The following is a 16,140-nucleotide window of genomic DNA, read 5'->3' as shown; positions in this document are numbered from 1 at the left end:
CAAGGATAAGAAGAACGGAGTTGCTTCCTTCAAAGAACACTTCAGCATAATTGAGACACATTCGTTGAGAATGAGGGAAGAGAGATGATTGGGACATCATTTCTAGTCTGAGTTTCCTGATGAGTGAGTTAAACAACGCGCTCATATAAACACTCAGCTAAACCATAAAGCAAAACGAAATAAGTGCCCAAAGGCTAAGTAATTGGTGGAAGAGAGATGTGGAATCCAGAGAGATCCAGCTGGATCTGGAAGAACAGGACCAAGTGTCCAGTGAAAAAGTTGAAGAAATAAGCCTAAGATTATAGATAACTGACTCTTTTTTTTTTTTTTGACACAAGGTGTTAATGTATAGTTTTAACTGGCCTAGAACTCACTATGTAGACCAGGCTGCCTTCAAGTAATAGAGATCAGCCTGCCTCTGCCCCCTCCCTGACCAAGCTCTGGAACTAAAGGGATATACCACCATGCCTGGCTTTTCTGTATATTCCAGGCTGACCCTGAATTCACAGTCCTTACTTAGCCTTCATAGAGTGGGGCTTACAGGTGAGCCCTCCCACTCACTGCCAGAGAAGAGAGTTCTGCAGAGGAGAAGAACCAGCGTTCCTCAGGAAGGAATCTTGGTGGAGAAGAACCTTGCAGTACGACAATTTCCTGCATCACTGGGATTTTCTGCCCGCTGACTCCTTTCTCCTAGGTTATATCCCAGCGTTCTCTCCTTCCTTGGCTCCATGTCTTCTGTTCCTAGATGAATGATGGAGATTCTAGGGATCTCCATTCGTTTTGGAGCTCGCTGTGGATGGTTAGGGTCACAGCAATGTTGCCTCCCAATCTCACCTCTGTCTATCACCCCTTGCAGTAAAATCGGGCTATCTCAAGCTACATACCCTTTCCTTGTCTAGATGAGACAGCTCTGTTGCTGACAGCCACTTTTTTTTTTACCTACCCCTAGACCTTGTATTGTTTGCTCTCATGGGCTTGTTCCTTAGACAAATGGATTTGAAAGATATTTAACATCTTCTCATCCTATCTTGTGCGCAGAAGACATTGTGTCAGACACCTCACCATATGTCTCATGAGAAAAGAATTGCCCCTCATCTTTTTTTATAGATACCTTCCCCTGTCCCCAAGAAACAAAGATGAGCTACAGTCTTAGAGAAAAGGGTACATCCAGAGGTTGTAAATTGTGCAGTCTTCCTGGAACACCATTTCTTCGGAGTTGGCTGGGATATCACATATTTGGTGTGTGGGATGGGGTTTGCTTGTGATACGCTCTCACCCAGGTTGGTTTCAAACTCCTTGGCAAAGGTATCACCCTGTTTCAGCCTCCTAAGTAGCTAGGAGGACAGTCAGGTGGCACTACACGGGATGCCACATATTTGGATGAGAGACTTTTGACCAGATCTATTGATAGTCCAGTGCTACAATGCCAGCTCCCCTTTTCATTGCCATCCCTTCTACACGTGCTCCACAGGCAGGAGCTGTTACTATGGAAATGTATTATTTTTAAAAACAGACTCAGCCTTGGGCTTGGGAAATATCTCGAGAACAAACCCACGCAAGCAAGGTTAATAGGGGGGTTCCTGAATCCTAGCTCCAAGGGGAAGGAGGACGATGGTGTTCTATTCCCAACCTTTATCACGTTAAGCTTCATTTTTTTCGCCGTTGACATTAGCTGGGTTTTGTCAGGCACTTCTATCTGGGAGGGACACCTTACTCCCTCTTTACCCAGTGCCTAGCTAGCTTCAGTCAAGAGACCAGAAGCTTGCTGAGACAGGAGGTGTTGAAAGTGAGTGGTGATTTCCACAGGGACTAACTCATTTTTAACCTACAGGCGTCCAACCCATAGAAATCTAAGAAACGTAGGGAGAACCAGGCGTCATCTCAGATAAGTGAAGTTCCCTTGCCTGGTACTGAAGGGGTGCACAGGGATTTCAGGACGGGGCGGGACAGCTAAAGACTCCGCCTATTGTCATCCCGGAATCCTCTACGTGTGCAACTTAACCCTCCCCCACTCCACCCTCCTCTAGCTCTGAGCGGCGGGTTAGCTCGGCCCCGCCCGGTGAGGGCGCGGCTCCTTTAAGGGCGGGTGGGGGCGGGGCGCCGGCGGTGTTGTCAGTGTCAGTTCTGCGCACGCAGCCCTCCCGGAGCCGGTGCCGGCCCGCGAGCCCCGGTGTCTCTGCAGGCTGGTCCTTGCCCGGGTCCGGCGGGGCCCCACGCCGTGGGAGGAATCGGGTGATAGCTGGAACCTAGCTGGGGTCACACCGCCGGTGCTAGGGATCCAGATCTCTGGCTACGGAGACAGAGCTCGAGCGTCGCGACCCCGGAGGACCTCTTCTCTATCCGTGGCACCCACTGCTCCTGGAATCTCCGCGGCGCCGGAGAGCCCCGGAGCCCGCGCGCTCAGCCCCGGGGGAGCTCGCCCACGCCCCACGGTCCATCCGGGCCATGCTCCCCCGGGGCAGCGGCTGAACCCGAGCCGGGACCCGAGCCCGCGGGAGCATGGATCCGGACTGGGGGCAGCGGGATGTGGGCTGGGCGGCCCTGCTGGTTCTCTTCGCCGCCTCGCTGATCACGGTATTGGGCTGGATGCTCCAGTATGCCCGGGGTTTGTGGCTGTCGCGAGCGAATGGGGGCCGAGACTCCCGACCTGCCTCAGCTGCTGAGCCCGGGGGTTCACTGCGCGAGCTGGGTGTGTGGCGTTCGCTGCTGCGTTTGCGGGCGACCCGGACCAGCACCCCCGAGGAAGCCGGCGTACGGGGTCTCCTGGCTTCGCTCTTTGCCTTCAAGTCTTTCCGGGAGAACTGGCAACGGGCTTGGGTGCGAGCCTTGAATGAGCAGGCCTGCAGGGACGGGGTGAGTTGCACTGAGCCCTTGTGTCGTCCCTTCCAGCTTTGCCTTCTAGGGAAGAGCTTGCTCATGTTAGGAGGGCTGGATTAGAGCTGGGGATCAACTGGAGAACCCTCCAGCTTTCTCTTTCAGATCAGAGAAGAGCGTGCAGGTTAGACTGGGGCTTGTAAAGAAGTCCAGTTATGTACCAAATTTTCTATTTTTGTGAGCAAGGTACTCTGGTTCTAAACCCAGCACAAGTTACTGTTCTCATAGCAACGCTAATCCGTGTGCCTTAGGGCACTTCCGCCTAGACTGGGCTGGTTGGGCCAAGGGAGACAGGTGCACCTGCAGAAGGAATTTGCCTGGTCCTCATGCCACCACACCCAGTTAAGATTTCAGGCTCCCAAACCCTGGTGGTCAGGTAGAGCCCCCACGGTAACTGAATCATCTCTCCATATTTCAGTAATTTCACTACTACAGTCCTCCAGGCTGGCCTGCAGTGTAGTGTTAAGGGAAAGTAGTTTTAGTTAAAGGGCATATTGATAACCTGCGTCCTTTCTAATGCATGAATTTGGGCTGCCCCTTCAGGGTCGCTCATAAACCAGAGCAGCCAGCCACCTCCACCCCTTGCACCCTGGGCATCTGGCCTCCCAGGAAGTGGGCAGGAAACAGAGTCATGAGGCTGAGGTTGGGTGGAAGGCAGAGGTCTCCCATTTCTGGACTGTTTCCCTTCCTGGCCATCAGACTATCAGCTCCTTGTGGAAACAGGTCTTTCTCTGTTTCCAGCCATAAGAGCTTAGAGGCTTTGCCCTATTAATCCAGATGCCTAGAGACTGAAGTGGCCCCCAAGAAGTTCTCCTGTTTCCTCTTCTCAGCTGGCCAGCTGAAAGCCAGATGACATCTGTCAGTTTATACATTGACCCTACCCCTCCAACCTGGCTCTTCCTGTACCTTGTCCCTGGGACAGCTGACTCAGCTGGACATTGGCCTCTCTTGCAGGGGGGGGAGAGAGAGGATCGAAGCATTCATCTCTCCAATTGGCATGACTTTTGAAGAAGAAAGCTGCCACTGCAGGGAAGTTTGCTAGGGAAAGTGAATGAGCTCTGTGCATTTTGTTTTCTCTATCTCAAGCCTGCAGAACATACCCAGCCCAGGCTGTGCCCCCTTCCTCAGGTAGTTCTTTTACCCTGCTTTCCACTGCTGTAGAAGAATTAGGGAGTGGCTCTTTCGAGAGCTAAGCTAATCGGCTTTCCGATCCCTAATACTCCTGCTGTCCACCCTAAGGAATTATCTAGGCCTGGGACCCCTGAGCCCTCCCTCTGAGCTTGCTTCTCTTCCTAGCACTTCTGATGGGGTTTCCTGGAGACATGATAAGTTAGTCTTTATTTCTAAGAACTTAAGCAGCGTGATAGGATACCTTTGACCATTCATATCCTGTTTGTTTGGGGGAAAGGCTTAGCCTTATTTCTTCATCTTATTTTATAGCACATGACACAACCGTTTCACTTCAGCCTTGCCCAGCAGTGAACATGTCACTCTCTTGTTGTCATTGTCATTTACCTCTATTTGTGATTACAGTGAATGATGAGGTGGAGGGGTAAAGAGGGAAACAGGGAGAACAGAGAGGTTCCTGGGATTTGAAGAATTACCCAAGGTTCAAAGGCAAGCTGGCCTCTAAGGTAGTCTAACTTCCAGGTTCTCAGCAGCCCCTGGAAGCTGCAGATCCCTGGAGACAGTGGGGCTGGAGGGGAAACCTTCTGTCCTAAACTGTTGAGCCAAGAAGGGGCCAGAGGCCAGCCTGTAGCTGAGGCCTCTGCAGTGCTAAAATCAAGCCAGCAATTGGGCAGACCAGCCCTGCAGGGTACAGCTCCAGAGACTTGATCTTGTGCCCACATCACTTCCTCAGAGCTCCATCCAAATCGCCTTTGAAGAGATACCCCAACTCCCACCAAGAGCCAGCATCAGTCATGTGACCTGCGTTGACCAATCAGAGCGCACCATGGTAAGGGTCTGGTGGGCACTACAAGATGGGGCAGACCCCAAGGTTCCCTTTAGTCTAAGGGTTCTTAATTTAGGTTCCCTTTAGTCTGAGGGTTCTTAATTTGGAGTTTCTGTGTGTCTTAAGGACCTAAGGATTTGTTTCAGGAGGTCTGAGAACCTCACTGATGTGATAGGCAAAGTAAGTGTGTGTGTGTGTGTGTGTGTGTGTGTGTGTGTTTCTTTTGGGTCTGTTTCTAGGGAGAGAAGAGTTTTTGTCTTTGTTTTGTTTTGAGACAGGATTTTTCTGTGTAGGTCTGCCTGTCCTGGAACTCACTCTGTAGACCAGGAAATCTGCCTGCCTCTGCCTCCAGAGTACTGGGATTAAAGGCGTGAGCCACTACCACCTGGCTGAGATTTTTGCTTTTGTCTAATTCATTGAGAAGCTTAGGGCCCCCAAAAGGACATCATCCCAAGGATGATAGATGTGGGGAAGGGCAGAGCCAGGTGGGTGTCCTCCTCAGTGCCTGACACTGTTCCCTGTTTCAGGTGCTGCATTGCCAGCTCTCTGCTGAGGAGGTGCGCTTCCCCATCTCTGTGACCCAGCAGTCCCCCGCTGCCGTCTCCATGGAGACCTACCACGTCACTCTGACACTGCCACCAACACAGGTGGAGGGAAATGGGGGAAACTGAGTTGGGCAGAGGGCAGTTGAGTTGGCCCAGCATTTTCTCTCTGCTTCCTCTCTACGTTGGATTCGGGAAGGAAGGGTCCGAGTAGTTAGCAGGGGGAGGTCCTGAAGAATGGGGTAGGTCACACTAATCCTTCCGTTCTTGTCTCTAGTTGGAAGTCAGCCTGGAGGAAATCCCTGATGAGGGGCTGCTGGTGTCCTGGGCCTTCACTGACCGCCCAGAACTCAGCCTAAAGGTGCTTCCCAAGTTGCAGACTAGGGAGGTAAGAAGGGGGCAGCAGAGGAGAGACTGAACTGGCAATGGAGCAGGGCGGAGGCTCCACCTCTTCTCCTCTCTGCAGAGAGATGAGGAACAACCAGAGCTCTCAACAGTTGAGGAACTGATCAAGGACGCTATAGTCAGCACTCAGCCCGCCATGATGGTCAACCTCAGGGCCTGCTCTGCCCCAGGAGGCCTGGTGAGTGGACACCCAAAGGGAAGGTTTGCGTGTATCCCACCTCTAGGTTACTATATCAGGATTATTTCTCTTTTTACTCCCTTTTGCTCTTAGGTACCCAGTGAGAAGCCACCCACGATGTCCCAGGCCCAGCCATCCATCCCCAGACCTACCCGATTATTCTTACGGCAGCTTCGAGCATCTCACCTGGGAAGCGAGCTAGGAGGTGAGGATTCCGCTGCCCAGGACATAGCTTCTCTATCCCGAGGACTTGGTTTCTTCCGTCTGAGCATCCTCTAAGCTCTGCTTCCTGACAGGTACGGAGGAACTGTGCTGTGCCGCTGAGCTTGACAACCCCATGCAACAAAAGTGGACCAAACCCATGAGGGCGGGCCCCGAGGTGGAATGGACTGAGGACCTAGCTCTGTAAGTCACCTTCTGCTCCTCCCCTCTGTCCCCATGGGCAGTCAGGATGAAGAAACCTTTCCAGGCTAGCCCTGGCATGAGGGAGCCAGCCTTGCTTTCAGTAGCCTGTAGTGTGGACCTCCACTGTATGCCAGGCCCTGGGGACAGAGACTAGGAGTAGATACAGCCCTAACCTCTGGGTGGATCACAGGCCTGAAGCAGAGACACACAGGGAAGATAGGACAAAGTTGCCAGTTGAGATTGGTGCACAGCATGCCGTGGAGGTGCTTCAGTAGGGGAGATGATGAATTCTCAAAGGGGACGAAGGAACTAATGAGTTGTCATAGAAGAAGTCTATTTAAACCACGCCTTCAAGCGTGGGTACCATCGCAACAGAAATGTGAAAGTCTTCTTAACAGTGGGAGCTGCCTGAGAAAAAACAAAACCAAAAAAACAAAACAGGACGGACGACAGCCCGAGATAGACGTCAGGTGGAAGCGGGCTGGGGATGTGCACACCTGGCTGCGGAAAGTAATTTCCACTCGTGGCTGCGTCCATAGTTCCCGGAAGGTGGACATTTTGGAGCTCTGGTGCTGTCTTACTGACCCACATCTCTGTCTCTAGCCTTTGACTGGCTCAGGGGCTCCGTCCACTATGCTCCTTACCTGACCTATCCATCCTCTTTCGGCCTTCAGGGATCTGGGTCCCCAGAGCCGGGAGCTGACCCTCAAAGTGCTCCGGAGCAGCAGCTGTGGAGATGGTGAGCAGGAGGACAGAAGGGACACTTAGGAGTGGGTGCTGAGCAGGTCATGCTTCTGGACCCGGCTCACCGCGTCACTCTTGTCTCTAGCTGAACTCCTTGGCCAAGCCACACTGCCTGTGGGCTCACCCTCTAGACCGATGTCACGAAGACAGGTGTGCCCACTGACTCCAGGGCCCGGGAAATCCCTGAGCCCGGCAGCCACCGTGACAGCAGAGGTGAGAAGGTGGCCACTGTGGGGAAAGGGATAGGCCTAGACGGGACAGTCTCTGAGATCCTGACCTCTCGTTCTCTCCTCACACTCTGGCAGCTACATTATGAGCAGGGTTCCCCTCGGAATCTGGGCACGCCCACCTCCTCCACCCCTCGCCCCAGCATCACACCCACCAAGAAGATTGAGTTGGACCGGACCATCATGCCCGACGGCACAGTCGTCACCACTGTCACTACCCTCCAGTCCCGCCCCCGTGTGGATGGCAAACTAGGTAAAAAGGAGAGTCTCACAGTAGCACCCATTGCCTTAAGAAGGGAGGAAAGCCTAGATGCCCACACATCTTCTTCCTAATGTCCTGTCCTGATCCGTCTGCATCTTCCTCATCCTTGTCTCTCACACTTTCCTTGCTCCTTTCCAGCCGTCCTCTCACCCTTCGGCCCTTTGGAATCTTCTCTCCTCCCCTCTTGCTCTACATTGTTTTCTCTCTTTCCATGGATCGCTTTCCTTCTTTGACCCTAGCCCCAATTGGCTAATTGTCCCACACCGCAGTGGTCCCTGGCCTTTTCTGGCAAACCCAGTGTCTTTTGTGGCATTTTTCTGTTCCCAGTGGCCTTACATCACTGGTCCATCTCTAGGGATCCCATGGCAGCTTATCTATCTCCAGGGTCCCCCTAAACATTCTCCATCCATGTTTGGTATCTCCCTATACCCTCAAGTGGGCCCCATGGCACTTTCCCACACTGTCATCAGTTCCCGTAGCATCTTTTCATTCAGCCTCTTCTTAATCACCCTTGTGATTAATCCCCCTTAATCATCTTTGCCCTCTGAGTCAACCAAAGTCTGCATCTCGATAAAGATAGTAGGGGTGGGGCCTCCCAGCTCACTGACCCTCCCCCACCTCGCAGACTCCCCCTCCCGCTCCCCGTCCAAGGTGGAGGTGACTGAGAAGATGACAACCGTGCTGAGTGAGAGCAGCGGCCCCAGCAATGCCTCCCACAGCAGCAGCCGTGAGTGGGGAAGGGAAATGAGCGAGCCTCGGTGGCTGTACGGTCCCTGTAGTCAAGAACTACTCTGGGTGGTGCAAGAGGGATTCGAACCCAAGAAGGAGCCAGGTGGAAAGTGAAGCCACCAATCTTCTATATCCCCCAGCAGGGGAGAGCCACCTTTCCAATGGCTTGGATCCAGTAGCAGAGACAGCAATTCGCCAGCTGACTGAGCCCAGTGGGCGAGCAGCCAAGAAGACACCCACCAAGAGGAGCACGCTCATCATCTCTGGTGTTTCCAAGGTAACAGAGCTCTGGGGAGAGAGCTAAAATGGGGAGCAAGCCCTCATGGGTCATTCTTGCCCATTAAAACCTGTCCCTTCTGGCAGGTGCCCATCGCCCAGGACGAGTTGGCTCTCTCCTTGGGTTATGCAGCATCTCTGGAAGCCTCGATGCAAGATGATGCAGGAACCAGTGGTGGTCCTTCATCACCTCCCTCAGACCCCTCAGCCACATCCCCAGGACCCGTTGATGCCCTCTCCAGTCCCACGAGTGTCCAGGAGGCAGATGAGACGACACGTTCAGACATCTCTGAGAGGCCGTCCGTGGATGATGTTGAGTCAGAAACAGGGTCCACTGGTGCCCTGGAGACCAGAAGCCTCAAGGATCACAAAGGTGGGGAGCAATGGACAAGTCACCCCCATGACTGCTTTGTGAGGGGGCAGGGCTGAGACAGAATCTGGCCTGGAATGCATTGTATAGCCCAGGCTAGCTTCACATTTCCAGTAATTCTTCTGCCTCGGTTTCCCAAGTGCTAAATTCTAGGAATGGGCCTCCACACTCAGCTGTTTATTGCTTTTTTGAACTGTATTGTAACCTCAGACCTACTAGACAACTTGGAGACGTGGTAGGTTTAGCTAACTTGCTTTCAAAAGTCAAGCAAACGCCAGTAGATCAGGAAATCTGGTGCCTCAGTTCCTAGCTTGGATATGACAGGCTGGAGTGACGGCAAGAGAAGTCACCATATTTCCCTTCCTTCTTGAGGGTTTGTTTTCTTTTTTTTTTTTTTTTTTTTTTTTTTTTTGGTTTTTTGAGACAGGGTTTCTCTGTGTAGCCCTGGCTGTCCTGGCACTCACTTTGTAGACCAGGCTGGCCTCGAACTCAGAAATCCGCCTGCCTCTGCCTCCCGAGTGCTGGGATTAAAGGCGTGCGCCACCACGCCCGGCGAGGGTTTGTTTTCTTTCACTGTTTTTGGTGTTTGAAGACAACATCTTATGTAGCCCAGGCTGGCTCAAACCTGCTATACATCCAGAGTCGGCTATAAATGTCTGACTGTCAAGCCTGTGCCTCCCAGTTGTGAGGATTAGAGATATGTAACAACATGCTCAGCCTTTTAAAACATTTATTACATTTATTTGTGTGTGTGTGCGTGTGTGCGCGTGCACGTGTAACAGAAGACAATTTGTAGGAGTTGGTTTTTCCTTCCACCATGTGGGTCCCAGGGACTGAACTGAAGTTGTCATGTTTGGGGCAGCAAACACGTTTACCTGTTGAGACATCTTTCTAAATTGTGCATGAGTGTTTGCTTACATGGGCATCACATGAGTGCCTGGTGCCCAAGGAAGTGGAAAGAGATTGATGGAGCCCTTTTGAACTGGAGTTATAGACATCTATGAACCACCGTGTGGATGCTGGGAATTGAACCCTGATCCTGTGGATGAGCAGCAAGTGCTCCTAACCACTGAGCCACCTGCCCAGCCTCCTGCTGAGATAATGCTAACTCTTGGCTTAGGTTTTGGTTTGGTTTGGGGACAGGGTTTCACACTATATCCAAAGTTCAAAGTTGGCTTAGAACTCACTGGCCTTTTCTTCTTCTTCTTCTTCTTCTTCTTCTTCTTCTTCTTCTTCTTCTTCTTCTTCTTCTTCTTCTTCTCCTTCTCCTTCTCCTCCTCCTCCTCTTCTCCTCCTCCTCCTCTTCTCCTCCTCCTCCTCTTCCTCCTCCTCCTCCTCCTCCTCCTCCTCCTCCTCCTCCTCCTCCTCCTCCTCTTCTTCTTCTTCTTCTTCTTCTTCTTCTTCTTCTTCTTCTTCTTCTTCTTCTTCTTCTTCTTCTTCTTCTTCTTCTCCTTCTCCTCCTCCTCCTCCTCCTCCTCCTCCTTCTTTATCTTTTTCTTTTTTCCTCTTCTACTCTGTACCCCCAGTTGCATGGATAATGAGAAATTCTACTCCATGCCAATCTTAACATTGTTCCCCTGAGCTGGGCACGGTGGTGCACATCTTTCATCCCAGCACTCAAGAGGCAGAGACAGGTAGATCTATGAGTTCAAAGCCAGCCTGGTGAAAGCCAGTTTCAAAAAAGAAAAGAAAAGATTATTCTTTTGAGCTGGGCAGCAATACCTGAATCCCCAGCACTTAGGAGGCTGAGGCAGGGTTTTGAGTTGAAGGCCAGTTTACAGGTCACATTTTGAGACTCTCACGGAAGGAGGGACAGGAGGAAGCATGCCATTCCCTCTCTGGCTGTGACTCAGGTTGCAAACAGCTTTTCTAACTTCAAAGGACAAAGAGTTTGCTGTCTTAGATCTCACCCGTTGACCAATGACCCTGTCAGCTGGGATCTATTTATGATTTAAAAGCTGGTGCTGTAATCTCAAGACTTGAGAGACTGTGGCAAGAGGTAGGCTGTGAGTTTAAGATCAGCTTGGGTTATGTAATGAGTTCAAAGCCAGCCCAGGCTACGAATCCACATTCTGCCTCAAACAAAACTAACAGAAAAGAATCTTGACCTGTGGCTTGCATCGCTTGAGAGAATGGAGTCTGTGAATCCGAAGCCTGCTGTGTGAGCACCTTCTTCTCTCTATGCCCCATATTCACGTCTTTGAGGTTTCTAGACTCCCCACTGCTCACACCCTGGAATGTAGTATGTTAATCGACCTTTCCTTTTATGATTTATAGGCTTTAAGGAACACCCTCTGTGCAGTCTTTGTCTTTTCAGTGAAAGGAGGCTCAGTCCGCTGAGAGTCCTCCCAGAGCGGCAGTCCCTACCCTTGTTGTTCCTCCAGGGGATGTGGTCAGAGGCGCACAGATCCCTCCCCCTAGGACTGTGTTCCTTCCTCAGGATGGGTGAAGCTCGCATGCGCTTCCACCGCCTTTCCTGAGAAAGGCAGGCATTAGGGAAGAGACAGAGTACAGTCGTCATCTTCTGTACTAACCTTCTAAGTCTTTTCTCCACCCTCATCCCAGACCTGTGCCCCTCCGTCCACCTCAGTTTCCCTTCTTCCCTACAGTGAGTTTCCTGCGCAGTGGCACAAAGCTCATCTTCCGCCGGAGGCCCCGACAGAAGGAAGCTGGTCTGAGCCAGTCACACGATGACCTGTCCAACACGACGGCCACACCTAGCGTCCGGAAGAAGGCTGGCAGCTTTTCCCGTCGCCTTATCAAGCGTTTTTCCTTCAAATCCAAACCCAAGGCCAATGGCAACCCTAGCCCCCAGCTCTGAAAGCCCCTGAACTAGGAGAGATCAAGAGTTCTCTTAGTCTGTCCCCCACATCCCCTTCTGTACCCCTTCCTGGATCCCCACTGCTGGGGCCAGGAAAGCCCTCGGGTTATAGGGAGCCCCAGCACACTGGGCTGTGGGGTAAGCGGGAAGGGTGTCTGACATGGGAAGCATCTGAGAGGCAACAGTTGTTGCGTGAACACAGAGGAGAGTTTGGCAGCTGAGAGTCAGGGGCGGGCTCTGTCTTGGGTGTGTGGACGCTCATCAGAAGCCTCTGCTGGCACTGCCCCCAGAGGGGAGCCCAGAGCACTCTCTCCTCAGCAGGTCCTTCTCCCTTATTTATTCTCTTTTCTATTTATATGTGTGGTCTAGAACCCTTGGCAAACATGATAGAGGGCATCTCTCCCAGGTGACCCTTTTCTGTCCCAGGAGGGTAAGGCAATTCCCAGGACGGGTTTCTACCCCTCCCTTGGGAGTCCTCTCTTAGACCAGCACCAATGTCTGCCTTCAGAAGACATTGGCAGATCACAGGAAGCCGGGCTAGGGCCCGGGATTGGGGGGCAGGCACTCCCCACCTCCCTACCTCCCACATCGCTCCTCGTTTCTCCTTCCCCTTTATTACCATTTTGTACTTGATGCCTTCTCCATGAGCAGTGGCTCAGTTGGAAGGAGGGAGCCAGGAAGCTGGGAGGAAGCCTTCCCTAGAGAGCCAGCTTTAGGAGTTTTAAAGACAGTACGATCATAGAGCAAGGTTGCACCTCTGTATGCTGGGAGATGATGATGTCCATTGCTGTGTGATGGCCTGGAATTTAATTTATTTAATTAAAATCAAATTGGAGTTTATAAACGGGAGTGGCTGGTTATCCTTTGAAAAGCAAGCAGGCCTAAAGGCTGTGGTGTTGATAGAGTGGGCGGGCTCACTGATTGTCACCTAGGCAGTCAGGTGGCACAGGTGCCCTTGAACAGGGACACGGGTAGAGAGGTTTGAGTGATGTCACTCTGAAAAGTCAAGTTGCTGCAAAAAACCCCACCCCTCCCCCACAGGCTGTTCTTTCTAGGCTGTAACACGCTTCAGAGTGTGGACTCTGAGGCTGCACTGTTCTGATCTGAGACCCAGCTCCACTGACCAGTTGGTTACCTTTGTGACCGTGGACAAATATGGGGCCTCAGTTTTGGTTTGTTTTTGATCCAGAGCCTCACCTATGTTGTCCTAGCTGGCTTAGAACTCCTTAAGTAGACCAGGTTGGCCTTGAACTCAGAGATAGCCCTGCTTCTTCCTCCTGAGTGCTAGGACACCACACCTGGCTGTGTACTCGGGTTTTTTTCTTCTGTCAAATGGGGGATAGGGACTGGGGATGAAGCTCAAAGGTAGAGTTCTGCCTTAGCATACCCAAAGCCCTGGGGTTTGTCTCTAGCAATATTTCATAGAGAGGATGGAGCCAGGTGTGGTGGCTGACACAAACCTTCAATTTCAGTACCTGGGACTCAGAAGCAGGAGGGTCTCTGTGAGTTCCAGGCTAGTCAGGACTATATAGTGAGAGCCTGTCCAAAACAAACAAACAAAATCACTATTCCTAACATAGGTGAGTTTTAGATACCTACAGGTATGCCTCTGTTTCCTGTCCTTTGAGATATTACACAGGATTGAACCAAGTAAGCTGCTATAAGAGGTTACTCAAAATGCAGGACCAATAGGCAGGAAACTAAGTGTGCTACAAATATCTCTATCTGGCCCAAGCTGCTACTTCTTTCTGGACTCCAGTTTCTTCACCTCTAAAAATGAAAGTGGCCTGGGATAATCAGGTCATTTCTGAACTCCAGCCTTGATGTATAACTTACCTGGGCTTGGCTTGTGAATAGACAGCATGGTTTTTTTTTTTTTTTAAATTTAATTAATTTATTTATTATATGTACTTACACTGTAGCTGTCTTCAGACACACCAGAAAAGAGCATCAGATCTCATTACGGATGGTTGTGAGCCACCATGTTGTTGCTGGGAATTGAACTCAGGACCTCTGGAAGAGCAGTCAGTGCTCCTAACCCCTGAGCCATCTCACCAGCCCTGGTTTGGTTTTTTTTTTTTTACTGTTTTTTTGTTTTTTGTTTTTTTTTTTTATATATAAGGTCTTTCTATGTGGCCCAGGCTGACCTTAAACTTTTCCAGTGCTGAGATTACAGGTGTGTGACATCACACTTGGCTGTAACTTGTCTTAGTTTTTTATTTATTTATTTATTTATTTATTTATTTTTTAAAGATTTATTTATTTATTATATGTAAGTACACTGTAGCTGTCTTCAGACACTCCAGAAGAGGGAGTCAGATCTTGTTGCAGATGGTTGTGAGCCACCATGTGGTTGCTGGGATTTGAACTCTGGACCTTCAGAAGAGCAGTCGGGTGCTCTTACCCACTGAGCCATCTCACCAGCCCCTTTATTTATTTATTTTAATGTGTGTGATGACTGAGATAGAATCAGGGCCTCATACATGTAAACTCTTCCACTGAGACGCATCCCAGACCCTCTTTTCCCCTTTTATAGATAGGATCTCACTAAGTTACCCAGATAGGCCTTGACATTCTTTATAGCTCAGACTGACCTTGAATGTAAAACCCTGCTGTGTCAACCTGTCAAGTGCTAGGATTAAAGATGAGTTTTAACATCCTGGTGGTGGTAGCGGTGGCTGTGGCACACACCTTTAATCCCAGTTCTTGGGAGGCAGGGGCATGCAGATCTCTGAGTTTGAGGACAGCCTGGGAAACACAGAGAAGACCTGTCTCAAAACAACAGCAAACAGAAACAACAACAACAAAATATTAAAGTGTTCTAGTTTGTCTGACCTAATCTATACCCTTTAATAAACATCAATGGTGCTTTGTAGGGGGCAGCTTTTTAGAAAGAAGTCCCAGAATATGTCTGGATAACCCAGCCTGAATTGTGGTTCTCAAGATGAATGTGAACCCTACTAGGCAACAAAACACTACCTGGACTTTAAAAATTGGGTGCGGGGCTGGTGAGATGGCTCAGTGGTTAAGAGCACTGACTGCTCTTCGGAAGGTCCTGAGTTCAAATCCCAGCAACCACATTAAAAACTGGGTGCTAGTGCTGGTGGTGCAGGCCTTTAATCCCAGCACCCTAGACACAAGGGGTGAGGATGAAGAGAACGTTCAGCCACAAACAACACCTGCTCCTTTTGCAGAGGACCCTGACTCAGTTACCAGCACTTTACCTGGCAGCCATAACCATCTGTCAAACTGTAGTTCTTGGGGATCTGGTGCCCTCTTCTGGCACCAGGCCATACATGATGCACATACATTTAGTCAAAGTATTTATAAAGGTTTGTTTTTAATTCTTGAGATGGTTCTGAGGAAGTGGCTTAGTGTTTTTAAACACTGCTTTTAAGCACCGAGTCCTCTTGACGAGGACCCTGGTTCAATTCCCGGCACCTACATGGCAGCTCACAACTATCTGTAACTCCAATTACAGGGAGGGTCTGGTGCCCTCTTTTGGCCTCTGCAGTCATAGCACACACATGCTGTACCTAACATCCATGCAGCAAACACTCAATAGACATTAAAGGAGTAAATCTTAGCCAGTTGAAGTGGTGTACGCCTTTAATCCCAGCACTAGGAAGGCAGAGGCAGGCAGATCTCTGTGAGTTCAAGGCCAGCCAGGCTTACACAGGATTATAGAAGTGAAGTATCATGGCCACAGCTACATTCTCTTTCTCACGACATTGCCTGTAGGACCTTTCTGCCTCCACAGCTGCAGAAGATTTGGGTTTACAGGCCTGTGAACACCTGGCTCAACTTGACCTATTTTTATGTTGTCTCTAAACTTTTATTTACATAGGACACAGACAAAATGATTTTTGAGGAAGTGTCTCTAGCCCGGGCTGTCTTGTCACTTACTATATAGTACCTGCTCCCGGAAACTGCCCTCAGGTTTTATGACCCTCCTTCCTGCCTCCCCTTCCCCTGCCCCTGCCCTGGGAGTACAAGTGTGTATGTGTCACCACACCAAGCTTATTGTGGTGGTTGGCTGTATTTTATTTTCTGAGGGGAGGTCTCTCTCCCTGTCTAACCTTGGGTGGTCCAGGACTCACTATGTAAACCAGATTGGCCTTAAACTCAGAGGTCCACCTGCTGCTTCCTCTGGAGTGCTAGGAGTGAAATTATGTGCCACCTCGAATAGCATTTTTTTTTTCTTTTTCGAGACAGGGTTTCTCTGTATAGTCCTGGCTGTCCTGGAACTCACTTTATAGACCAGGCTGGCCTTGAACTCAGAAATCTGCCTGCCTCTGCCTCCTGAGTGCTGGGATTAAAGGCGTGCACCACCACGCCCGTCTCTCGAATGGC

General features: G+C 50.6%; 1 protein-coding gene across 2 annotated transcripts; it reads left to right on the top strand.

Annotated features, from left to right (window-relative positions):
* Window positions 1–2,100: 2,100 nt before the first annotated feature.
* On the top strand, window positions 2,101–12,631 carry C2cd2l (C2CD2 like). Of its 2 annotated transcripts, none has more exons than XM_021172501.3 (14): window positions 2,101–2,853; window positions 4,736–4,831; window positions 5,356–5,475; window positions 5,648–5,758; window positions 5,837–5,953; window positions 6,047–6,158; window positions 6,250–6,358; window positions 7,033–7,097; window positions 7,188–7,315; window positions 7,408–7,582; window positions 8,217–8,318; window positions 8,461–8,597; window positions 8,684–8,969; window positions 11,576–12,631. In XM_021172501.3, exons 1-14 carry the CDS (start codon window positions 2,500–2,502, stop codon window positions 11,785–11,787), a joined length of 2,124 nt encoding a protein of 707 aa, XP_021028160.1. In that variant the 5' UTR covers window positions 2,101–2,499; the 3' UTR covers window positions 11,788–12,631. The 2 variants fall into 2 exon arrangements, with proteins under 2 accessions (XP_021028160.1, XP_021028161.1); XM_021172502.3 differs by having other exon boundaries at window positions 2,102–2,853; window positions 8,464–8,597.
* Window positions 12,632–16,140: the final 3,509 nt, after the last annotated feature.

This window comes from Mus caroli, unplaced genomic scaffold (genome assembly GCF_978045245.1).
Source record: "Mus caroli unplaced genomic scaffold, Mus_caroli_1 scaffold_11, whole genome shotgun sequence".
Classification (NCBI taxonomy): domain Eukaryota; kingdom Metazoa; phylum Chordata; class Mammalia; order Rodentia; family Muridae; genus Mus; species Mus caroli.
Note: the sequence above shows the minus strand (reverse complement) of the source record. Positions and strands in the feature narration are given on the sequence as shown.

Excerpts from the sequence above, each read along its gene's own strand:
- C2cd2l (XM_021172501.3), top strand. The coding sequence starts at position 2,500 with ATGGATCCGGACTGGGGGCAGCGGGATGTGGGCTGGGCGGCCCTGCTG. Across the intron at positions 4,832-5,355 it reads ACCAATCAGAGCGCACCATG|GTGCTGCATTGCCAGCTCTC; the intron begins GTAAGGGTCTGG and ends TCCCTGTTTCAG. Across the intron at positions 5,954-6,046 it reads GCTCTGCCCCAGGAGGCCTG|GTACCCAGTGAGAAGCCACC; the intron begins GTGAGTGGACAC and ends TTTTGCTCTTAG.